Source organism: Rhinopithecus roxellana, chromosome 3 (genome assembly GCF_007565055.1).
Source record: "Rhinopithecus roxellana isolate Shanxi Qingling chromosome 3, ASM756505v1, whole genome shotgun sequence".
Taxonomy (NCBI): domain Eukaryota; kingdom Metazoa; phylum Chordata; class Mammalia; order Primates; family Cercopithecidae; genus Rhinopithecus; species Rhinopithecus roxellana.
The window spans coordinates 127914190-127940238 of record NC_044551.1 but is presented as its reverse complement, the minus strand read 5'-3'; the positions used below and the strand labels follow the sequence as shown (position 1 = coordinate 127940238).

Below are 26049 nucleotides of genomic sequence, written 5' to 3'. Positions count from 1 at the left end.
TCCCCATCTGTATCGTTATTCAAACAGGCGTTCAGACAATGTCTTCATAAGTTTAAGATGTTTGTTTGTTTTGGACCAACACACACTCGCTAATTCAGCCTTCCTCTCTCTCCTCTCTCCCCGCTCTCCAATGCAAACATACACCGAGTCCTTCTCCACGTGTACCAATGAATGTTTCCTCCGCGGGCTCCTGAGTTCAATGTCACGCTGGGCAGAAGTGGAGCAAGAGTAACGAGCATGTGTAGAGTGCGGACGCGGGGGAGACCCTTTCTGGCCAGCAGAGGGCAGCCGAGGGGAGGCGCTGGGGCTCGAGGGCTGAGCCGAGCTGAGCTTCGCCTAGTTCTGGCAGCCTCAGCCTCAGCACCAGCCGCGCCGGAGCCAGGAGCGCAGCCACTGAGGGCAGCGGCGGCGGCGGGAGCCAGGCGCGCAGCAAGGACCGGCGCGGGCGGGAAGCAGCAGCAGCCGCCGCCGCCGCCGCCGCCGCCGCGACGGGCAGCTAGGCTTGCCTGCACCCGGCTCGGGCCCCTACCCTCTCGGCTACGTGTCCCCGGCGCCGGGCGGCCGGCGAGTCTGGAGCCCGCGCCGTCGCCGGCCGCGTCCTCCGGGTATGGAAGTAGGCGGCAAGCCCAACTCTTCGTCTAACAGCCGGGACGATGGCAACAGTGTCTTCCCCGCCAAGGCGTCCGCGACGGGCGCGGGTCCGGCCGCGGCCGAGAAACGCTTGGGCACCCCGCCGGGGGGCGGCGGGGCCGGCACGAAGGAGCACGGCAACTCCGTGTGCTTCAAGGTGGACGGCGGCGGTGGAGGCGGCGGCGAGGAGCCGGCTGGAGGCTTCGAGGACGCCGAGGGGCCCCGGCGGCAGTACGGCTTCATGCAGAGGCAGTTCACCTCCATGCTGCAACCCGGAGTCAACAAATTCTCCCTCCGCATGTTTGGGAGCCAGAAGGCGGTGGAAAAGGAGCAGGAAAGGGTTAAAACTGCAGGCTTCTGGATTATCCACCCTTACAGTGATTTCAGGTGAGGGTTCCCGGTCGCCGCCCCACCCTCCCTTCAGGCGCGCCCTCAAACGCGCTTCCCTGCCCTGGGAGGGGGGCGCCCCGTGGACTCGGAGGGCGGGCCGGTGGTGGCGCTGCCGGCGGCGTCGGCTAGGGCTGAGCAGGCTCCACTCGGCGCCTCTCGGTAGTTTCCACCCAGGAAGGGCTAGGAGGATGTGCTCCTGTTGCCCGGGAATCCCGGACGGGCTCTCCTCCTCGGCCTCCTGAACTTCGGGGACAGATCAGGGAAGAATGGAGGCCACGGTGACCGCCCTGGGAGGAGGCGAAGTTGTACCAGGGAAACTTTTCCTTCATAGACGAGAGTGTGAGGAAGCGGGCAGCCACCCTTCCTCGCGCGGCTCCCTGAAGTGTGGTCTCAACCAAGAGGGACAAGGAGGCTTCTGGGGCTCTGGAGAAGGCGGGGTAACCGGAGACAGTGATTCATACGCCTGAGCAGTTCCTGCCAGCGCTTGGCCCGGGGAGTGTGTTTAGTCTGTTTATCTTTATAGCCGCTGGGTATCCTGGCTGTGTTTTCTCAGGAACAGCGGCCGGCAGGCAAGAGAATGGCAATTTGCACTTGGATAGTCCCCAACGTGAGGTCTCACCAAAGCCAGGCGCTTCCAAGCAGGGCAGGAGCGTGGCAGGAAGCCTGTAGTCCCCGAAACGGAGAGAGGGGGCGTTGCCAGAGCCCCCTTCCTGGAAATAGAGCGGCACCCTTTCTTGACCTTGACTGCAAATCTCTTTCAAAAATCTCTTTCACATCCCTCAGCTCGGGAAGAAGGACAGGAACACTGTCAGCAGGAAAACTCCGCTTTAGAGAATTAAAATTAAGACGTTTTCTGATCTTATTTGTCACCCAAGTATTCGTTCGGTGATAAGCATGTTTAGAGATTGTCAAATGAAGGTCGTGTAGTAGATCCTCTTATTAGCGTGCGCACGGTTATCTTAGCTCCTGAACAAGGCTGGACTTTCCATTTTAAAATCCAGAACTAGTAACTCTTAATAACTCAGGGTAATATTTATTTATTTATTTGGCCGAACTCGTTCGAAAAGAAAAAAAATAATCAACTAAAGGAGCATGTGCATACACTAAGCATTCTTTATAGGATAAATACAGCAATGTCAACCAGCCTTGGAATTAGTTTAGAAACTAAGGGAAATTATCACCAACTCCATGCTTTAACGGGAGCTGTCCACAGTTCTGATTGACATTAGCTGTGAAAAAAACCACAGTCCCGCCACACAAAGGCTCATAGTGACTGTCTTTGCCTTCTTTGAGATGTTTATCGTCTCAGAAATCAGTAGCTTCTGTGATCTATGCACAGAGTGAATGGATTTTAGAAAGTGTATAATTTTAAGGTACTTATTTGTAAAAACACACAACAAAGTCTAAAGGAGAATTTATAAAACCTAGTGAAGTTTATAGTCTAAGAGTTTGATTGAAAAATGTTCATATTAAAGAGATGTAATAAATAATCAAACCTGTTTCCTCCAGTAGGAAGATAGGGAAGCAAACTTATAAATGACCCTATTCTGAGATGTATAAGGTTGTCGTGTTCTTTAGAGTTTTAAAGGTGAGAATCAAGTATAGAATATTATCTCTTCCTCAGTCCCCAATGGAAATATAGTTCACCTCATTTTAAAATTTTTAAATGAAAATAATTTACATGAAAACAGCCTCCAGTCTTAATAGCAAAAATAAATGGGGTATTTCCAGAAATGTATGAAGTTCAATATTAACATGCAAAAATGCTGAACTTTTGACATGTAATTTCACTCAATAAAATGATTACATATGAAGCTTTTATTTCTTCAGTAATGTGAAAAGGACTATCCCTTTTCAAAATATCATACATCAAATAATTAAACTTTTTCCCACTTACTAAATAAAAACATAGGGCCGCTTTTCAGGAATTAGAATAGTGTCCAAAAGTCTTTTGAATGAATGGAATTACAGGATTCTCCTTATTTTCCCAAGGAAATCTTCTGAGACAAAATATCTCTTTAATAAAAACATTGTTACTGAACAAAGGAACAAATTGAAATCAGGTGATGATTTAATTTTATTATTCATTTCAAATAAATGGGAAATGATTAAAACGTGAGCTAATACTCTAAACTCCAGTGTGGAGAGTTTGGAATATTTGACTTTCCCTCGTATAAGTGGAAAAAAGAAAATGTCAGGCGCAAATTAAGCAGTTAGAATTATTTAGATATTTTTAAACTGAAAGATGCCTGAAAAAATAGATTTTATTTTATTATTGTTTTATTTTTTATTTTTTTATTTTTTTTTGAGACAGAGTCTTGCTCTGTCGCCCAGGCTGGAGTGCGGTGGCTGGATCTCAGCTCACTGCAAGCTCCGCCTCCCGGGTTCACGCCATTCTCCTGCCTCAGCCACCGGAGTAGCTGGGACTACAGGCGCCCACCACCTCGCCCGGTAGTTTTTTGTATTTTTAGTAGAGACGGGGTTTCACCGTGTTACCCAGGATGGTCTCGAGCTCCTGACCTCGTGATCCGCCCGTCTCGGCCTCCCAAAGTGCTGGGATTACAGGCTTGAGCCACCGCGCCTGGCCGAAAAAAATAGATTTTAAAACAGAATTACAATATACACTGGTGTTCTAAAACAAACTAGAAAAATGATCATGTACTTGTTTACATTCAGAATGTATTTACATCTTATTATTTCATTAATGTTTTTGTATGATCTCAAAGTTTTTGTATGATTTAGATAAGATTTTCTAAAATCTAAACATGTCAAGAAAATGTAATGTAAAAACAAAAATATGAAAGACAAAATTCCAGCAGTATTTTTTTTTTTTTTTCTACAGGAAAAGCAATGTGTGAGTAATTTTCAACAGATACTAGAAATGTTTGTGGTCATGATCTAGCCTTTACTTTAGGCCCTTTTCTGAAGATTCTTTCAGAGGGGTGCTTTACTATAGTTCCTAAAATGCCAAACTTAAGTTCATTAATTGTGTAACAACTGAGTGAGTGACACTGAAGAGTAATTTCCATGAAGAGTGGGGAGATAGTGCAAATGAAGATATCCAGAGGATTCTTTTCCTTGACACTTTTAATCAGCATTTGCATGGCCAGAGAAGTTTACTATGTTCTTACTCCAGGGCATGTTGTGACTTTAACACTGTTTCTAGTTTCCCTTCTCAGGATAATTTTTAAGACTGATAGCTTTCTACTTTATTTACCTCAAGGGACAAGGCTGTGCTCCCACTGAGACTTTCAGAGAACTACCTAGTACCTCTTTTCCCTGCCAGAGCCCAAGAATGCTATTGCTGTGTCTGGCAGGTAGTTTTCTCTACCCCTGGTGTAAGTAGGGCAGAGATGCTGCATTTACCTTTTTCCTCAGGAAAAAGGATGATAATAGAAACCTTCAGAGAGTAAAAAAGAGTCCAATAGTATCAGATACTGTTTGAAATAACTGTGTGGAAGCTACAGAATTTAGTAAACACAACAAGCTCATGTTTTTGTTTATACTGTGGTATATAAGCACCCAAACTAGGGAAAATAGGGATAGTTACTTAAAAACAAATGTAGCTCGATTTTTCTGTAGTGACAACATGGTCTTACTTTTATTGAATTTCATGTGAACAACACACAGACACATTTAATTTGGAGGTTAAATATGATTTTTAAAAATTCATGGTGATTTTATATTAATTAGCTAGAATTTTACTGTGGTTAAAAAGTGATGCTCGGCAAGCATTGTGCTTACACAGCCAATTGATAGTTATGATATAATCATTTAAATAGATTGAAAGAATATTTAGAATACTTTTGTGGATGATTTTTATTATGCAAGCAATTTATCTTGGAAGAATTTATCACCAGACCATTTGCTATTTTAGGGATTCTGTCATTATGCATATGTTCCATCATGCTTACACAAAGGGACTTTTAAAAAGAATGCTCCTCTTCCATATATATTGCAGCCAATATCTTGCTCCTCATAATAGAGGCAGTTTTGTATCTTGACTTCTTATTTTTTTTTTCCATTTCTTTTCATCATTAGTATGAGTGTGTGAAAAGCTTACTGTGTTATAAGTACCCAAGGACTCTAGAGATAGGAGTTACTTCCTGAAGATACTGTCACTTCCGGTCTTCCATCTCTGCTTTGGATTGCAGCCACAAATGTACTGATATCAGAGATCACTGATGTGTTCATTAGGGAAGGGAGGCTTCACTCATATTACACAGTTCATCATAGAACATTTGCTTCCAGGAGCTTCTCACAAGAAAACAGTTCAACCTTCTGGGGTTTAAAGACTAATTAGCCTACTGTTACATTTTCTTTGTGCTGAACACACTCTGTATTCTGCCAGCAATGCTTCTTTTATTTGCTTTTCATATCAACATAGCCAAAATTAACCATAAGAATGTATTTTTTTTTCTCTGTTAGGTGAACCTTTTTGTGCTTTGTAAGTTCAGTTACATTTTTCTTAGTGGCTCTAGGAACTGTTAGACATAATGTGAAATTTCTTCAAAGATTTAAAGGTGTGAATTTATTTAGTTACTTTTTCTTAGTATACATGTGAGTTATGCAACTTTAATTTTTAGCAAATGTTTCACTGTTGCATTTAGTAGATATGATTTATACTATTAAATTATTGTAAGATGGTTTTCATTTTTTTCTGAGCAAGTTTCCCTTTAAACCTGCTTTTGGGGTATGATTACAAATTGAGAATCAGTGAAGAGGTGCACTTTACCAATCATATTTAATTATGTGGACTTGGATTTATGAACGTGCCTGTTGAATAATGAAAGAAATTTAAATGCACTGGAAAGATACATTACTTGTTATTTGTATCATAGGTTCATTTATCTACTTGATCAAAAACCACAAACCAAAACAACATCACCACCAAAAAGCAAGATAAATAGTATTTGTAATTCTGCATTATTATGCTCAGTGCACCTATGTCCTATAGTGACCAGGAAGCCAGCAGAATGCATTTAGAATGATTTTCAGGTGAGAATCTTATTCTGAATATAATTCTTGTGTTTAGCAGATAATTCACTTCATTATTTAGAAACAACAATTGGGCTCAGGAAAAGGACTTTGAAATAGAGTCTCGTATAAGTATAGTGCGAATTATTGCAGATCATTAGCACTACACGAAGAGTACTGAGCATTTGCAGGGTCTGTGACAAATTTTCATTTTATCATTTTGTGTAAAGGAGTAACAAACCATGAATTAGGCTGACACTATATATTTTAGTTGTAGAAATAAATAATAAAGAAAAAAGTCTGCATGCACTAAGAAAATTATATTTTCTCTAAGTACTTTACTTCTAAAAATAATTTTCTTTGTGAAGGCATCTGGATGTACAACTTACCGTTAGTTTTATAGGTAAAAAATCAGGATTCCTGGTGCATCCTGGAATTTTATGTTTTTGCAAAATAAACCTTCATGGCTCTGTTAATTCTATTTGTATATATGTGCTACAGAAAGTATTCAAGGGACATCTATATATGTAGAAGAATATATATAGAAGTACAGAATATATATAGAAGTTGATTATTTTTGACTTGAGTGTTTATCTGATACATTTCACCCAACTTTGATAAAATTGATTTCATGACTCTTTCAAGTTATGTTAGTTAATTTTCTCATAGTATTTTTCTATTTTGTCTAATAGTTGACCACTCAGTTAAAGCAAAGAAGCGACATTACTCATACCTTAAATTTACAACTTATAATTTTATTTATATAAACCTAATTTTATTTTCAGGTCACTAGTTGTAACTCTAAAAACATAAGGCTGATTTTACATACATACAAAGTTAGAAAATATTTATAAATTTTAGACTATCAGCTTTGTTGTATACAGTTATTCAGTATTTTAAAAAGTGCCACAGCAAACATCTTTGCACCTTACTCTTCATTATATTTTGGCTAAACTTCAGGGAATGGAATGACTGCCTATGAACATTCTAGAGATTCTATACATATTGATTTGACCAATTAATACTGCCTCCAGTTTACAGATTTCTTAAAATGACAAGAATAATGTAGGTTCTCCAAGGTTGACATTCCTGTTGTGATATTTACAGTCTTGTTTTGGGACAGAAAGTGTAACCTGCCCTCCATTTCATTCAACATAGAGTGACAAGAGTGATCTTTAAAAAGCCAATCTAGTAATATTGTTATGCTCTTTAAAACCCTTTAGTAACTTCCCGTTACTCTTAGACTACATTTGACAAACTTTCTTTGAGCTTCAGGACCCTGCATAATGTCAGCCTATATATGCAGCCTCATCACATGCCACTCATTCCAGCACTGTGTTCCAGCCACTTGGGTAAATTTTTAGCTCCTAGAGCAACCTGTGTTCTCTCCTGCAACTAAGATTTTAATGTGATATTACCCCCATGCTTGAAATACTCTTTTCACTTTTCATCACTCCACATAACTAGTTTCTACTCATCTTTTAGGTTTCCGTTTAATCATTGTGCACACACTTATTTTTCTATCTAGGCTTTCTGTTCAGCAGAATTTATAATTATTTTTATATGTGTCCCTTCCCTGGAATTTAAGCCATGCTAACTTATGAATCTTACTCAGTTTTACATTCCCAATGTTGTAAAAAAGTTCTTGCCAAACTTTCTTAGAGGCTTCATTTTTTTTTTCTTCAACTTTTATTTTAAGTTCGGGGTAAATGTGTAGGATGTGCAGGTTTGTTAAATGGGTAAACATGTGCCATGGTAGTTTGCTGCACAGATTATCCCGTCACCTAAGTATTACGTTCAGATATGGTTTAACAGCTTTTTTGAGACGAAATTCATATACCATACAATTCACCCGTTTGAAGTAAGCACTTCAATGTTTTCTAGTAAGTTCACAGAGTTATGCAGCCATCACCACAAACAATTTTAGAATATTTTATCATCCGAAGAAGAAACCCCATATGCATTAGCACTCACTTTCTCGCATCTCCCACCCTCCCGCTCAGCCTTAAGCAACCGCTAATCCACTCTCTGTCTCTATAGATTTTTGCTTATTCTGAATATTTTATATCAGTGAAATCATGCAATATATAGTCTTTTGTTATTGGCTTCTTTCACTTAGCATAATGTTTTTTCAAGGTTCATTCATGTTGTTACCTGAATCAGTACTTTATTCATTTCCTTGCTTAAAAACATTCCATTTTATGAATATACTACCTTTAATTTATTCATTTATCAGCTGGTGGACATCTGAGTTGTTTCTGCTTTTTAGCTATTGTAAATACTGCTGATATGAATATTCTCATACAAGTTTTTGTGCAGAGATGTTTTCAATTCTCTTCAGAGTGAAATTTCTGGGTCATCATAACAGACCTGTAATAAATAATTTATTGACTGAATGGACAAAGAATTATTCTTCAATCAGGTCATGAGCACATTTAATCTTAGAGTTGATAAATTCAGATGAAAGCCCTTCTTTTTTCCTACAGTAATACCTGGCATCTACTTCCCACTGGCACCTGCAAGTATGTGCCCAACTATTACATTTCCCTGCCTAATACACAGATGAATAAATGAAACTGCAGAGGAGTTTTGTAGCATGAATATGGTGACATAGATAGTAAGAACTAGGCCAGGAATTCAATTCTTATGAATATTAATTTTGTCACTTCAGCTCTTTTACATAATAAGAAACAAGGCTGCCAGTATAAATAATTCTCCAAACCTTCTGGGACACATGATGGATTGAACCTAATCATTTGTACTTCCTCCCTCTTGAAGTCACTCCAAAATAATATGAAAAAGCACAGATACATTGGTAAGTAGAAGAAAGAGGAGACATCAGAGAATATAGATCTCAAGCACATTTGTAAAATAGGAAGTTAATAGAGAAATTATTCCACTTCCAGAATCCTTCACCCATTGAAATCCAGAAGAATTCAGGACTTGGAAGTGCCAGTTATGAAATAGTTCCAGGAAAGCCAGACTGAAAACAGAATTAAATAAGGGTTTCCTTAGTGAATACAAAACTCCCTCTGCTGACATTAGGATGCTTGGAGCCAGGTCTGTTTTTCTCAATCAGGAAACTGGAGAAAATACCTCCAAAGGGAGACATTTCAAAGTCTTCAGATAAAAAATCATGTTTATTGCCTAATCACCCTGCAAAAACTCCCGCATGTGTACATTGAGGCTGTAATTATATTTTTGGTATGGCATTGGTTAATATGGAGCTGAAAGCAAAAGATAACCAGACATTTGAGAAAAGTCTCATAGGCAAGACTAAATCAAACAGAGAAAGATTAAATCAAACAGCCAAAGACGGTCCAAAGGGATGGGATAAGGAGAAATGACAGTATTATAAAAAATGCTCCACAAATGATATCTTCATAAATATTTTATCTGTACAATAAGAACACATTGCTATGGAAAATATGGCAAGAAATTTAAAAAACAGCTCTTGGACGAAATGTGTTAGCAGATAAAGTCTAAGAAGTCTATCAGAATTAGAGCAAAAAGACAAAAGGGAATAGGAAATATAAGAAAATATAGCAAAATCAAGAACTAATTTATAAGGTCAAAATCTATCATAAGGTATTCTAGAATGATAAAAAAAGAGTGAAAAGGGACATATGGAATTAATGGAGACATTTTCGATAAAATTTGCCAGATAGCAGCAACTGAAATGTCTGTTCTGAGGAACTCATGAAATACTTAGCATCATGAAAGAAAAAGACTATCCAAGGATCATTACACAGAAGCTTTACAACACCATTGAATAAGCAACAAACAAACAAATGACTAAGACTTTTCAAAGAAAAAGTTACATACCAAGAAGTGGGAATAATACTTTAAGTTAAATGATGATTGTAACAATGTCTACAAAATTCTGAGAGAAAGTAATCTTGATAAGAAATCCATACCTTGCCATAATACAAAGTTTAAATAAAGATATTCAGAAATTAAGAACTCTAGTATTAAGTACCCATGTACCCTTTCTTAGAAAGTTACTAGATGACATGTTCCTGCAAAACAAGAAATTACACCAAACAACATGAAGACATAGAAGCTAGGAAATGGGCCCTAACACAGAGAAACTTGAAGTCCTAGGAGTACCCCAGAATAGCTAGACTTGAAATAAAGCAGTCCAGACTGGGGCAGGAAAGCAAAGCGTTCTGGAGGAAGGCCTTCAGGATACGAAAAACAAATAGATGGATATCAGCACTTGATAAATAATGTTATTAGGTGTTCGAGAGATCATTTGGAACAAGATATTGATGACTTCCATATAAATATTTGTAGAGTACATTGGATACAAGTAAATAAACAAAAGACCGTTATTAACTCCAGAATGATCTAAAGATGTATATAAAAGGGAAATGAATCACAGTTCCTTGCTTGGTTCAGCAGTGCCTAATGCTTATTTGATAATAATAATGTAAACAAGTTGACTATTTTAAATAAAGTTTGCGGTGCAATTATTCTAGGATGGTGGGAGGGTAGGAGAAACGTAAATGTGGTTTGGGTAATGTAAGAAAGCTAAGTCCTTGTCTTCCACAGTTGGAAACTAACGAATAGTATTTAAAATTGATAAATCAATTTCTCTTTGAAATATGAACTAAACACTAAAAGAAACAATTATGGTGGTTGAATTTGGAAAGTGATATGTAGGGCTAAAAGGAAAAGGGAGAGGCTTATATGTTCTCCTTATAATCCTTCATGCTATTTTGCTTAAAAAAAAAATAAAGACTATGGGCATATGTTATTTTGAGGTAACAGTGTTAGGAACTGTTTAGGTCAGAATCCAAGCTTCACCATGTTAGTAACTGGACCTTAATTTTCTCAATTATAATATGAGGAAAAAATATATATAAAATTTGTGGGGTATATAGTATATATAGTGTGTATATATACTATATATGCTATATAAACATTTCTATATATGTAGCGCTTAGAAGTTATGCTCTGCATTTAATGCTATTTTAAGAGTTAGTTATTTTTATGAAAGTAAAATTAAAACAATTAAGGCAAGTTAGTTGTTTGAAACATTAAATATTCTCTAAGTACATACTCTAACCATTTCCATAAATACTGAAGAAAAAATATATATGAAGGAAGGGCCATGTAAATGGTGTGCTGCTGTTTCCTTTTTACCTTCATGCAAGCCCTGGCAGCAGAAGCCCTGATGTGCAATGACATATTTTATGTATGCTATGTGAAATTGGTCTAGTCATGAGGCACTTATTGTTGGAAAACTTTTTTTTTTTTTTTTTTTGAGATGGAGTTTCGTTCTTGTTGCCCAGGCTGGAGTGCAATGGCGCGATCTTGGCTCACCGCAACCTCCGCCTCCTGGGTTCAAGCGATTCTCCTGCCTCTGCCTCCCAAGTAGCTGGGATTACAGGCATGTGCCACCATGCCCGGCTAATTTTGTATTTTTATTAGAGACAGGTTTTTCCATGTTGGTCAAGCTGATCTCAAACTCCTGACCTCAGGTGATCCGCCCTCCTCGGCCTCCTAAAGTGCTAATGTTACAGGTGTGAGACACCGCGCCTGGCCAGAAAACTTTTAATATATCCTGTTTCTGCAAAATTTTCCAGTTTAATCTCTTTAGTTGGTATAGAATGCTACAGTATTGAACATTTGGAAATAGCTTTTAGGGAAAATTATAATGGCATTCATTGGGCTGCATGTGCTACTTTCTGTTCATCTTTAAGAAAATGGCATAGTTAAACCATTTGGGATGTTATTTGAAATCAGCTAAGAATTATATATGAGGTAAATAAGATAAGTTATAAACTGATAAATCTTTCATTTTCTTTTTTATTGTCATGTTTAACAGTCTTTAAAAACTGTTATTTAGAAATATAATTATTTCTAATTAGGTACATAAAAGAATTTGAGAAATACTGTAAATTTGACAGAATTAAAAAAAATCTTTGTGATATCATTTCTAGAGCAGTTGTCACTTAATCACCCTTGCAGAATGTTTTATCTTTGTTTTATTAAAAAGACAATGCACCTTATTAAAATTTACACTACCTAGGTTGTTTGAGGAACATGAGCAGAGACTGAAAAATGAATATTTAAAGTTATTTGATTAGTTTTTTGTTTGTTTGTTTTTTGAGACAGAGTCTTGCTTTGTTACCCAAGGTGGAGTGCAGTGGCATAATCTCGCCTCACTACAACCTCCGCCTCCTGGGTTCAAACTATTATCTTTCCTCAGCCTCCCGAGTAACTGGAATTACAGATGTGCACCACCACACCTAGCTAATTTTTGTATTTTTAGTAGAGATGGGGTTTTACCATGTTGGTCAGACTGGTCTCAAACTCCTGACCTCAAGCAATCCACCCACCTTGGCCTCCCAAAGTGATGCGTTTACAGGCGTGAGCCACCATGCCTGGCCTATTTGATTAGTTTTTAAAGGGAGAACAACTGTTCCTTATTTTTCCTATAGAATAGTCATTCTCTGTTTAAATAGTACTTTTTAAAAAATTGTCTTTTTTTCTAAACAATAAATTTGATATTTATCCTGAAATCCATGTAAGTGAATTAGAATGAAAAGTTTGGAGACCTGTATTTTCTGTGATCTGGATATATATCTAATGTATAAAAAGCAGAAATACATGCTAGAAGCACCAAGTTATGGTTGAATAAGTATTGCACAATATAAATAATCGCATAATTCTATTGGCTATAATTACTGATTATACAAATCATTCATGGTTAGCCATTTGTGTTAGTGATTCTAGGCTTGAAAACTCATATAATACTTCACAAATCACATTTAAGCTATTGACACTCTGACCTGTGTATTTATTTATAATATTTTGCCTGTAATTTCAAAGATTTGTAGTTTCCTTGAAGCACATTTATTTTTGGAACCCATGTTAAGACTTCCTGAACTATCTAATATTGTCATGAAGAAATAGAGACACTAAAAACAGTGTATGGAAGATTCAAAGATACAGAATTTTGGTTGGGCAAGCTATTTAAGAATTATAGCTGAAGCTGGGCCAGGCATGGTGGCTCATGCCTGTAATCCTAGCACTTTGGGAGGCGGAGCCGGGCAGATCGCTTGAGCTCAGGAATTTAAGACCAGCCTGGGAAACATGGCGAGACCCCGTCTCTACAAAAAATACAAAAATTAGGCAGGCATGGAGATGCATGCCTGTAGTCCTAGCAACTTGGGATGCTGGGGTGGGAGGATCGCTTGATCCCAGGAGATTGAGGCTTCAGTGAGCCAAGATGAAGCCACTGCACTCCGTCCAGGCTAGATGACAAAGTGAAACCCTGTGTCTATATATATATATATATATATATATATATATATATATATATACACACACACACACACACACACACACACACACACACACACATACATTTTCAATATATTGGTATAAAGTAGGCACTTAATAAATTTGAATAAATAAAGAGACTTTTAGCAGTATTATGCTTAACTTTGGTTTTTATATATAATTTCCAACAACCCTTTTCCCTATGTGCCCTCTAAAAAACAATAATTTAGTGTGGACATTTAATCTGCATTTTATTCCTTCACAGAAACATGCATTTAGAAATAAGATTTGAAGCCATTACAATTAAATAAATGCATGTTTCTATGAACTCCTTTTACTATAATGCTTGATTTTATGTAGTTTTTAAAATTGGGATTATATATATCCCAATTTTTCATATACATATATATAAATAAATATATATATATATAAATAAATATATATATATATATATATATGATATTTTGTTGTCTTAGTTCTTCTGAGCTGCTGTAAGAAAATACCATAGACTGCATGGATTATAAACAACAGAAATTTATTTCTCACGGTTCTGGAGGCTGGAAAGTGCAAGATCAAGGTGCTGGTTGATTTGCTCTCTGGTGAGAGTCTGTTTGTCACAAATGGCTGTCTTTTCACTATAACCTAGCAAGGTGGAAGGGGTGAGGGATCTCTTATAAGGGCACCAAACGCATTCATGAGGGTTCTATCCTCATGACCTAATCACCTCCCAAAAGCCCCTCCTTCCAACACCACTATCATGTGGGTTAGGATATCAACATATGGGCCGGGCGCGGTGGCTCACGCCTGTAATCACAGCACTTTGGGAGGCTGAGGCGGGTGGATCACGAGGTCAGGAGATGGAGACCATCCTTGCTAATATGCTGAAACCCATCTCTACTAAAAACCAAAAAATTAGCCGGGCTTGGTAGCGGGTGCCTGGCGTCGTGGCGGGCGCCTGTAGTCCCAGCTACTCCAGTGGCTGAGGGAGGAGAATGGCGTGAACCTGGGAGGCGGAGCTTGCAGTGAGCCGAGATCTCCCCACTGCACTCCAGCCTGGGCAAGAGAGCGAGACTCCGTCTCAGGAGAAGAAAAAAAAAAGGATTTCAACATATGAATTTTAGGGTGACATAAACATTCTATCTATTGTATCTGGCATGGCTCTTCTTTCACAACACTATAAAAACTATTTAAATGTCATTGCCTTTAGAATTAGTGCTATCTTAATGAAAATAAAGTTGAGAATGTATCCCTTTGGGCAATGACATTTAGAAAGAATTATATTACTTTTAGGTATGTATCATTTATTTTCTGTTCCACTTTGCCAAATTGTGCTATTTGATTTAACAGTGCACCTTTAAAACCCGGTTGTACAGGGATGGAAAGTTAACATTATGTCCCTCTAGATTTAATTAATAAAATGTCAAGTCGATATTTTGAAAAATGATTTTTTTTTTAATTTTAACTTTTTGGTGACCAGGATTGTTTTTATAGTGTTTACCAAATTTACAGTGAAGATATAATATTCCAATGAATAACGTCCTGAGTGACCAGTGTTAAATTAGCCCTTGTGTACATAGAAAAGAAATCATAGGTCCTGATAAAGGAATATTGAAGTTGACATAATTTTCAAAAGCAAAAAGAACTTAAGTCTGAAAAGATGCAAAGCTAAGATGTCAGCTTGGTTTTTGCATATAAAAGACAGAGCAAGACCAAAGCCCAAACAAACAAACAAAAAATCATGGGCAACTTTACAGGAAAACTATCCCCAACAACCTGAAAGATAAGTGACACAAACCTTCAACAACTGCAAGACCTGTTGTTTTTGCACTATGTATTGGAGGAAGGAAGCAGTGGTAAGCAAGGGTGTCTGACAGAGCTGAGAATATGGGAAACTCCCACGCAGCCAAGAGGAATGGGATGGAACAGCAGCTGAAACTAGGATGGAATTTGCACAATTGGTCTGCCTTAATTTGAAGAGGAGAAATGTGTGATCCCAGGTCTGGGGCAGGCAATGTACGTGAAGAGCCTGGAACAACTTGACATATCAGATGTTAAGGAGGTTATCAAAGACTACCAGGGTAATAGCAAAAAGATTCAGGATCCCACTTGAAGAAGCCAAAGATGAGCTTCAAAAAGGATTAGAATTTCTATGAGTTCAAACCCATCAGCTGTTTAAATTTGAGTTCATAATGATGTAAAAAATGATTACCTACTGAAGGTACCTTCACCTAATACATGAAGAGATAATATAATTAGAAAAGCATGATTTTACCAACCCTATTTAATTAACGAGCATCACAATAAAAAGGAAGGGGAAAAAGGAAGAGGTCTTAATTTTGAAAAAGAAAGATCAAGGCTATAAAGGACAGTACAATATTATTATTTATATTTCTGTTTTACTCACAGATCTTATTTGTATTTTCAACAAAACCCTACTAATACTGAGGCAAAACACCTTAATGCAACTTTATACAGGGAAAATGTCCCAGACATAGTCTCAGAACGATCAGAATCTTAACTCTTTTAATTGGATTTGAATGGATTTTCTCTCTCTTCTGAAGAGTGAAAACTTTCATGGCTACCAACATTTTGGGATGCAAGTCTTTTTATTATTTGGTTCATGTAGTTCAAATAGAAAGGAGGTATTATGTAATGGAATAGAGGAAGCCTAATAAATTCAAATCACAAATAATCAATACTTTTTTTTTTAATTATACTTTAAGTTCTAGGGTACATGTGCATAACGTGCAGGTTTGTTACACATGTATACTTGTGCCATGATGGTGTGCTGCACCCTTCAACTTGTCAGCACCCATCAACTCATCATTTACATCAGGTATAACTCCCAATACAATCCCTCTCCCCTCCCCCCTCCCCATGATAGGCCCCAGTGTGTGATGTTCCCCTTCCCGAGTCCAAGTGATCTCATTGTTCAGTTCCCACCTATGAGTGAGAACGTGCGGTATTTGGTTTTCTGTTTTTGCAGTAGTTTGCTGAGAATGATGGTTTCCAGCTGCATCCATGTCCCTACAAAGGACACAAACTCATCCTTTTTTATGGCTGCATAGTATTCCATGGTGTATATGTGCCACATTTTCTTAATCCATTCTGTCACTGATGGACATTTGGGTTGATTCCCAGTCTTTGCTATTGTGAATAGTGCCGCAATAAACATACGTGTGCATGTGTCTTTATAGCAGCATGATTTACAATGCTTTGGGTATATACCCAGTAATGGGATGGCTGGGTCATATGGTACTTCTAGTTCTAGATCCTTGAGGAATCGCCATACTGTTTTCCATAATGGTTGAACTAGTTTACAATCCCACCAGTAGTGTAAAAGTGTTCCTATTTCTCCACATCCTCTCCAGCACCTGTTGTTTCCTGACTTTTTAATGACTGCCATTGTAACTGGTATGAGATGGTATCTCATTGTGGTTTTGATTGCATTTTTCTGATGGCCAGTGATGATGAGCATTTTTTCATGTGTCTGTTGGCTGTATGAATGTCTTCTTTTGAGAAATGTCTGTTCATATCCTTTGCCCACTTTTTGATGGGGTTGTTTGTTTTTTTCTTGTAAATTTGTTTGAGTTCTTTGTAGGTTCTGGATGTTAGCCCTTTGTCAGATGAGTAGATTGCAAAAATTTTCTCCCATTCTGTAGGTTGCCTGTTCACTCTGATGGTAGTTTCTTTTGCTATGCAGAAGCTCTTCAGTTTAATTAGATCCCATCTGTCAATTTTGGCTTTTGTTGCTGTTGCTTTTGGTGTTTTAGACATGAAGTCCTTGCCCATGCCTATGTCCTGAATGGTACTACCTAGGTTTTCTTCTAGGGTTTTTATGGTATTAGGTCTAACATTTAAGTCTCTAATCCATCTTGAATTAATTTTCGTATAAGGAGTAAGGAAAGGATCCAGTTTCAGCTTTCTACTTATGGCTAGCCAATTTTCCCAGCACCATTTATTAAATAGGGAATCCTTTTCCCATTTCTTTTTTTTTTTTTGGTCAGGTTTGTCAAAGATCAGATGACTGTAGATGTGTGGTATTATTTCTGAGGGCTCTGTTCTGTTCCATTGGTGTATATCTCTGTTTTGGTACCAGTACCATGCTGTTTTGGTTACTACATTGAACAAATAAAGAATTGCTATTTTATAAAAATTATACTAAAAAAGTATTGATTACTACAAGGCTACAGTAATCAATACTTCTTTAGTATAATTTTTATAAAATAGCATTTCTTTATTTGTTCAATGTTACACTGTTGTGATTCCAGAAAGCATAAAGTATTTTCAGGCGTGTTTTGAAAGTCCTTCAAATGTAGAATTATTTTAGAAATGTACACCTTTTAAGTGTACAGAGAGCAAAATCCACTGAAAGACAGCAAAATAATTTAGTTGACTGCAATGTGGCACTGCTTTTGCATTTGTTTCCTATGTAAAGTCAAACTGATATATATATATAACTGATATATATTCCTTCTATAGCAACAAATCATGTTGGAAAGAGTGAAAAGCTCTTAACCTACTTTCCTATCTTCAATTTTTAACTTTATCATGCTTGTTAATTGCTTGGGTGTCCTTTAACCATCTATTTCCATGATTCTTTCCCAGAGGCTTGGTTTAATTTTAAAAGTGCAGTGTATTCAGCCCTAATTATGAGAGCTCACTACAGGCAAACAGCAAGAGATAGTAATGACCAAAATGTGTTCTTAAATCAGTGTCACAGCTACAGCAGGCACATTGTTATTAACATTTATGAAATACAATCATGTAAGGCAATATTTAGAAGCTAGTGACATTTGAAAATAGCATTTCTCCCAAGAAACAATTTTATTAAATGTGATTTTTTAAATATCTACTTTTTGTACTGAAAGTACAATTTTTTATCAATTATTTAAGCCAGTGTAACACTCACATATTTAAATTCTTTCATAATCAATAAATAGACATGAGATGGTTTCATGACTTCATCTGCGTTAGAATGTTCACAGAATATGCTGTGTGACTAGAAATACTGTCAGTCATTTTTATTGAAATGCATGCTTCTATGTTGTCTTAAATGCCCAAATTAAGTAGAGATTTTAAGCATTCTCCATCATAGTTACTTTTACATTTATTTAGTTGGGGGAAGTTTTCCTGCTGAAACATTGTTTTAACTGATCACACAGGGGAAAAGCAACACAATCAGTGAGATATTCTACAGAAAGTGTTCCAAATGCAGTATTACCTGCTAAGTTCTAACTAGGTGCCAGGTGCTAGTCCAGGTGTTTTTATTTCTGTTACCTCACTGAGTCCTTAGAGCAACCCTATGACAGGTACTGTTTGTTTCCTATTTCAGGTTAGAATACTGAACTATGGAAAAGTTAGGGAGTTATAATGATAGCTTATAAATGGAGAAACTAAGATTTGAACACAGAAACCTGGCTCAGAGTCCAATATCTTAACCACTATGCTTTGTCCCAGAGGTATTCAGTCATATACTGATCTAATGATTTTGTCATTTTCTCAGACTTTAAAATTTATACACTTTTAGGAATTATACATGTTTTTTGTTCTGGGTATATGAATTCTAGTTATTTAGGTGATATTCTACAGTGGGAAATTGTGCCTTTTTTAGTCAAAGATTGGCTACAGTTTTCTGGGAGCTTTGTTTCTAGTTCATAATGTTGGATTAGATCCTATGTGTTAAAACCTAACTACTTCAGATGCTCCTTTGTTTTTCCAAAATGGTAAATATTTGACAGTAAAGAGTTAAGGGCAAATCTTGAAAATAGAAATGTTCCTATTCAGGAAGACATGTAAAAAAGAAACAAAACTTTAGACTGTGCTTAAGTTTAATACTCCAGAACACTACAAGAACCAATGAAAACATTCTTCCTAAAAATACTTTTAATTTCCTTTCATTATGTGTTTCTGTATCCTTTTGAATGGTAGTGCTTAAGTACCAAAATGAACAGACTATTTAAATGAAAATAGCAAAGAAGAGCTGTACTCATGATGAAGTCATTGGGAAGCGCATGAAAATAGAAGGAGGCTCTAAAACTTTAGCCATAAATATTGAGGAGAGACACAGTTATTACACAAAAAGGTCAATGTTTGTCACTAGGTTACAATCCACCACTATATAAATGTTGTCTATTAGTTTATAAATTGGAATTCATTATAATAATAATGGATTACAATTGCTTGGTAAAATTTAGGAGGGTTATTATTAGACTTTGAGTCTCCTAAAGAAAAGGCAACTGAGAAAGGCAAGAAACAATGCAGATGGTTTCAGATAGCAGATGCCCAAGAAGTTCCTCCATTAACTATGGTACTGTTGTACCTCTGAGACTATTCCTTCTGGTTTCTTGTGGTCTGATAGCAGGATATTTCACCTAAGGGAATCACTGCATCCAAAACAATTATTTCATAATTAGCCCTCACTTATTTGGACTGCAGAGCTATATAAATAACCCAAGGAAGCCAAACCCCAAACAGAATTATAAAGAAACAGATATACTGGAGAATTTGGGAAACTGCTACTGAAACTTCTCTGTTTAACATTATTGTATTTGTGTGTGTGTATGTGTCTTTGTGTGTGTGTGTTTAATCTTTGGAAAGATGAGGTAGGTATCAACAGTGTTCAAGATCAGACTATGCTGTAATAAAGGATAATTTAAAAATACATTTCATTTATCCTTCTAACTTGAGTAAATTTAAATTTAAATTTTTTCTCTGTAAGAAACATGCTCAAAACATTTTAATTTAAATTAAAACAAACCCTTGGCTCTCAGTTATGTTTGCTACTTCCTTGGTTTACCTTTGACCTTCCCAGACTTTAAGAAAGGGGAACTTACATTCACTCACTCTCTTTCTCTCTCTTGCTTGTCATTACTCTTTAATCCTGTATTACCATTTCTATAACCCTTTCATTCAAGTCCTACCTTGAAGAAATAAACAAAACAGAACAACAAAATGAAATTAAACAAGCCAAATAAGTAAACAGTAAAAGTCATTTAACCTCCTTCTTTTTAAATATAACACACACTTCCCAGAATTTATTTAATTTAACCCCTTAGTGGCACTTAATACCCCTTTTGAAGGTCTCTGTTTCTTTTCTCTTTGGATTGTTTTCCTACATGTATGCACACTGCTTCTCAGATTTCCTTCAAGGCTCCAGCCCTTTTGCATTTAGTTGTTGCCTTTAGACAAGGCTGTACAGATAGGCAATTTGCTTCAATACAGGTTCTTCATCACCTAGTGTGTGCCAGCCACTGCTCAACCAGAGTAGAGCAGTGAAGAAGTCAGATATCACTCCATTTTTTGTGAGCTTCCAATCTTGTGAGGAAAACATGCAGAAAACAAGTATGAGAGGTTATCACTAATAACAAAGGAAGACTACAGGGTAATATGTGGAAGGGGAGAGCTAGGGGTTTAATCTAATCCAAGGGGTTAGGAAAAGCCTCTATGAAGATGTGGGAGTTGAACTCAGAATTCAAAGGCAAATAGGAATTAGCCACATGTTTCAGGCATGAAGATAGAACTGAATACCTGGCAAATTAAAGTTATAATGAAGCAACTGCTGAAAAAATTTTTGAATCATTTTCCACCAGTATTAGTTGGATTATATAATATATGGACTGCTGGTAGATAGCTTGATGGCTGGATAGATAGCTGATTGACAGGTGATAGGTAATAATTAACTACCTCTCAAGGATCATGCTGCATGTCCATTTCTTCTATAATGTGTCATCACAACCTCTGCCCATTTTTCCTCTGTCGTGATTGTATTTGAATATATTTCCATTCAAGGTTAAGATTTCCCACAAATCTTTCAACATGTAAATGACCATTCCTTTACTTTGCATTCTCTTAGAACTTATTTATAATTCATATCCCATTATCTTGAGACTGCAAATATTCTCTGGTTATTTTAGCCCTTCTATTCTTTCCTTGATTTTATTTCAAATTCCTTCCAGAGCATTTATATCTTCTACCTCCTTTTGATTTAGTTTCCTTCCATTATCATTTATCTAAGTGGCCTAAGTGTCTTGTTCTAAGACATGCTCCAAACATATCTTGCTCTGAACATGTTAAAATTTTTCTCCTGATTTTCTTGTACAGAAATACAAATAAAAAATATTTTAATAGTATAATTATGGATATATTTTACTTAATACAATCTCTAATGTATCTGATCAACAAAAATATAAGGTGTGTATAGATTTGCTTATGCATATGTGTGTGTATTTGTCTAGTTCAAGTTATGTCTATATTGTTCTTTATGTAATTATAAGACATATATTAAAATATGGTTGATTTCCTGAAGATTTCATAGGCAATATTCATGATGAAAAAGCAGGTCATACTGAAAAAGCTAAGTGACAAAGTGTATGTGAAAATTTGAAGTACAGTGGTATCTCAAAAATAAATATGAGAATAAAGCTTCTTTATATAAAGTTTAACCATATACACATACACATACATGCACTCACATCCTTTATAAATCATGTGAAGCAGGAATACATGCACACAACTGCAGTGGACAGTTCCATATTTGTCTTGATCTAGTCAATGACCAACAGGATTGAGTCTTGGAAAAGTTGTGAAGTGTGATATTCCTTGGTTTGCTCACCAACTTTTTCTCACAGCATTTCCCTTTTCACTCTTGAGCTTATCTTGTATTAAAACAGAAAAGGACCTGACATCAACCATTTATTCATGGTATTTAGATTGAAGTATATTCACACTGAAATGACTTTATTGAATTTTTATGCTTTAAGTTTTTATGTCTAATGGTATAACATAATTGTTCACAATGGAAGGAAATGAACAGACTGCTTGGATGCAGGTGGGTGATGGGAGCTATAGAAATGGCCTTCAAATCATATTAGCTTTACTTGGCTCTTTGTGAAGCTAAAGGTGATTTAATACCTTGGAATCATCTGGGGAAAGGTCAAAAGGTACAGTCCAGTTTGAAAAAATAGGGTGGATGTTGAAGAACATAACTTTGTCTTGCTATCTTTGGCATAATTGTGTGATTATTTTTCTCTACTAGTTCAGCATGCCTGTGTGTATAGAGAGAATTCAGATGGTAGGCTCGAACCACATTTGGGTTTTGGCTTTTGGATGTGTTTGAATCAAGGATCACTAGTGACTCAGTGGGGCTAGAGAATGAGTGTTCTGGATAATTCTCATTATGAGATCTAGTGTGTTTAGGGAAGGAACAGCCAACAAAGGTTTGTATGGGTAATAGACATAATGTGACTAGCAGACAGAATGAGAGAAAGGACTTGGCTGGCCTAGGATATCTTAAGGGACAAAAGTTGATCTCATACTACAGCTGAATTGGGGGCCAAGCTACTATCAGACTTGATATAAGATGGGTTCTACACATTATCCATAAGTATGTGGCAGTATGCTTCTTACAAGGTATATGTGATAAAATTCAGAGTAGTAGTGAGAATACTGGTTCCAGCAGGGTCATCAAAGTCATATTTTCCAGGAAACCATATTGCCACTTATATATATTTTCCAAGTAGCAATAGTTGAGAATCCTGAAGTTACATGCCACCTACATACAACATATAGTAAGTACTTATATATGCATGCATATATTATTATTTTTATTTTTAATTTTTAAAAATTTTTAGGGAGACATGGTCTTGTTATATTGGCCAGGCTGGCCTAGAACTCCTGGTTTCCTTCCAGCAATCCTCCTACCTCAGCCTTCCAAAGTGTTAGGATTACAGGAGTAAGCCCCTACACCCAGCCCATGTATATCTTATTGAAAATGCATTTATTCTGTACTTTCTTATTTTAAATTCCACAAATATTTTTATTGTACTCTAAAATATATTAATAAACATTCAGCATTTGTGATATTGAAAAATCTTATCAATTGATAAAATTGGCTTTCAATTTATCTATAATGACTAAAAATACAGTTAATATTAACTCTAAGTTGTAGAAGAGGGCACAAATTTTCTTAAGTTGTATCTAATAAATGACATTATATTAATACTTGTGTAATTAATAAAATAAATATTCTGTATTTCATTCTTGCAAAACTTTGTTAGAGTTCATAACATAAGCTTAACATAAAATTATAAACAAATACTGTGTATATGTAGATAGAAGATCTGTATAAGATCAATCACAGAAGATTCCTAGAATGAATGTCTTCCTCTTTTTATTAATTATCCTTTTATTTAGCTATTTTGATAGCTGCCTTCTCGGAGAGTTCTGTGGCACTTAAAATATAGACTTCTACATTCTTGTAAAATTGTTTTAAACTATTAAGTTTTAAATAGAGAAGTTTAGGATTGTTGTTATTTATCCCAAAGAACTAATTTATATAATTCGTGAAAAGCAACTTAAAGACATATATGTGATATATATACATATACGAATCAACTGAAAGCCAATGAAAATTAGTATTTTAATATTAACTTTTAAAACATAACTATCTCATGGAAAGCTGAGTATAATAACTAAAAGGTTTTCACTTAATGCTTCGGTATGGTCTTTTTTCAAAGAGAAAAATTTATTTTGCCTTAAACATTACACAAGATATTTTACTTAACATATGAAATTGACAATGGGAAATTATTTGGGGGCATATAATATCATACTTGAAATCATGATTCATGAAATAAATTAGTACTAGAATTTCATATTTGAAATCATGATTCATGAAATAAGTTAGTACTAGAATGATTCTGCTGTGCCTTTCTTGTGGTAGAAAGCATATGGTCAAATTTGTGACCTTTGATTAAGGAGTCTATTTTAAAATGTCTTATCATTTAATTGTAGCTATAGAAAACTTTATTTGAAGCCAAATACATTTCTTTATCACCTCTAACCCCCACTTGTGATACTGATATAAGCAAAGAATTATGCTACTTGAAAAAGCCACTAAGGAGTAGGAATGCATGGGTGGAATTTGAAAAGATAATCTAAAGAGCTTCTAGTGGCCAAAGATGGAACAAATTGAACAACTGAATAATAAACTAGGATTGAGTTATAAACCCAAAGTATAATACAAGTATCCATGAGATCATACTGATATAAAGAGTATTGAATCAATCAATAAATGGTGTGGGGGAACTCCAAATAATTTGTGTAGCTATTATACCCTCAGGGAAGTGGGCCATTAATGTCCATTCCTTACCTGTAGGCTGTCAATAGTAATTTCTTTCAAATGATGATTTGAGAAACCTGACTAACATTATAGTTAAGTGATCAAAATTAACAGTCATATGTCATGTTGATAGTATGTACACTTGACATGATGTAATATTTGCCTCTGTGCTATTCCTCTGCAATACCCCTAACCTCAATATAATCATGAAAAAAACACCAGATAAATCCTAATTTTTAAGGTCATTTTACAAAGTATATGACTGGTACCCCCACACTGTGAATGTGATCAAGAAGAAAAATAATCTGAGAAAACTGTCATGTGAAGCAGAGCTAAGGAGACATGCTAACTAAGCTGTAATGTGGTACCCTGGACAGCAAGCTGGAACACAGAATGGACTTTAGATAAAAAGTACGAACATGTGAATAAAGTATGGACTTCAGTTAATAATAATATGTAAATATTTGTTCATTATTTATGTCTGATGTAATATGTGAAAATAGAGAAATTAGTTGTGAGATATATGAGAACTCTGTACTTTTTTTTTTCTGTAAACATGAGACTATTCTAAAGCAAAGGTTTATTTAAAAATGAAAGATAAAGCAACCTTTTAGCAGCCAAAGATTCAGGGCAGAATTAATTAATAAGGAGTCAGAGAACATAGATAAAGCTACAAGCCTCTCCAATTAAAAAAAAATTGGATCTTTTGCATAATATTTTTTTCTTATTTTTTTATGACATCATTTGAATTTCTGAATTATTAAATATGGCAACCTTCTGTTCCAAACACAATAAGCAAGTCTTTTCAGGCAAAATAAATCTACTTTAGTCAGTTGTTTTTTTTTTTTTTTCTTTTACATTAGGCACAAGCCTAGTAATCCATTGTTCCCATGGTGTTTTTTGACTGGTCAAGTGCATTGTAATAGTCAAATCAATTTATACATGTAGGTGCAGTGTTGAATAATGTATATTTCACAACAGCAACTCTCTTTCCTCTTCACCACCCTCATTTCCCCATGACATTGTTGAAATTCAGGAAAGAAAAGAATTTCAAAATGCAGATTTTAACTAAAGGATTTAATACTTTTCTTGGAGTAAATGTCTTTCTTATGTGTATTATAAACTTTAAACCAATTGAGAAAAAACCCTTTTATCTGCTAACTTACATTTAGTGACTTTGTAAAGATAAAATCCTTAAAGGTAACAATAACAGATTTTTTGACAGTCCTAACTCAATTTAAATTAGTGGTAACTTAGAAGAGAACCATGTCAGACTTATAAAATATACAGTCGTAATATTTAACTATTATTTATATTGCAACACACTACATAGCATTTTACTACAGAACTATAGTTATACAACTATTGAAATTGATCTTTTTTCTAAATTCTACCTCCATTTTTTTTTTATCTGACAAGTAATCATCAAAGGACTGCTAGTCATCAAAGTGATAAGTCCTCACTTATCAAAATCTACTCAACATGTAAGTATTGAATTGCAACTATATATAACCATGTATTAGGTGCTGAAATAGATTCAAACAAGAGTAAGGCATGAAACTTGCTCTTAAGGATCTTACAGTCTAGTGGGAGTGTGGGGGATGGGGTGAAGCAATTATATATAGCTATATATATAG

The 26049-nt window shown here is 36.1% G+C and overlaps 1 protein-coding gene across 1 annotated transcript in view; it reads left to right on the top strand.

The window, feature by feature from the left end:
• The first annotated feature begins 588 nt into the window (after window positions 1-588).
• Window positions 589-26049, top strand: part of HCN1 (hyperpolarization activated cyclic nucleotide gated potassium channel 1) — a 454348-nt gene continuing 428887 nt past the window's right edge. The window contains exon 1 of the mRNA XM_010378669.1: window positions 589-1017. Coding sequence (XP_010376971.1) covers window positions 608-1017 — 410 coding nt within the window. The 5' untranslated portion in view covers window positions 589-607. The remainder of the gene's footprint in view (window positions 1018-26049) is intronic.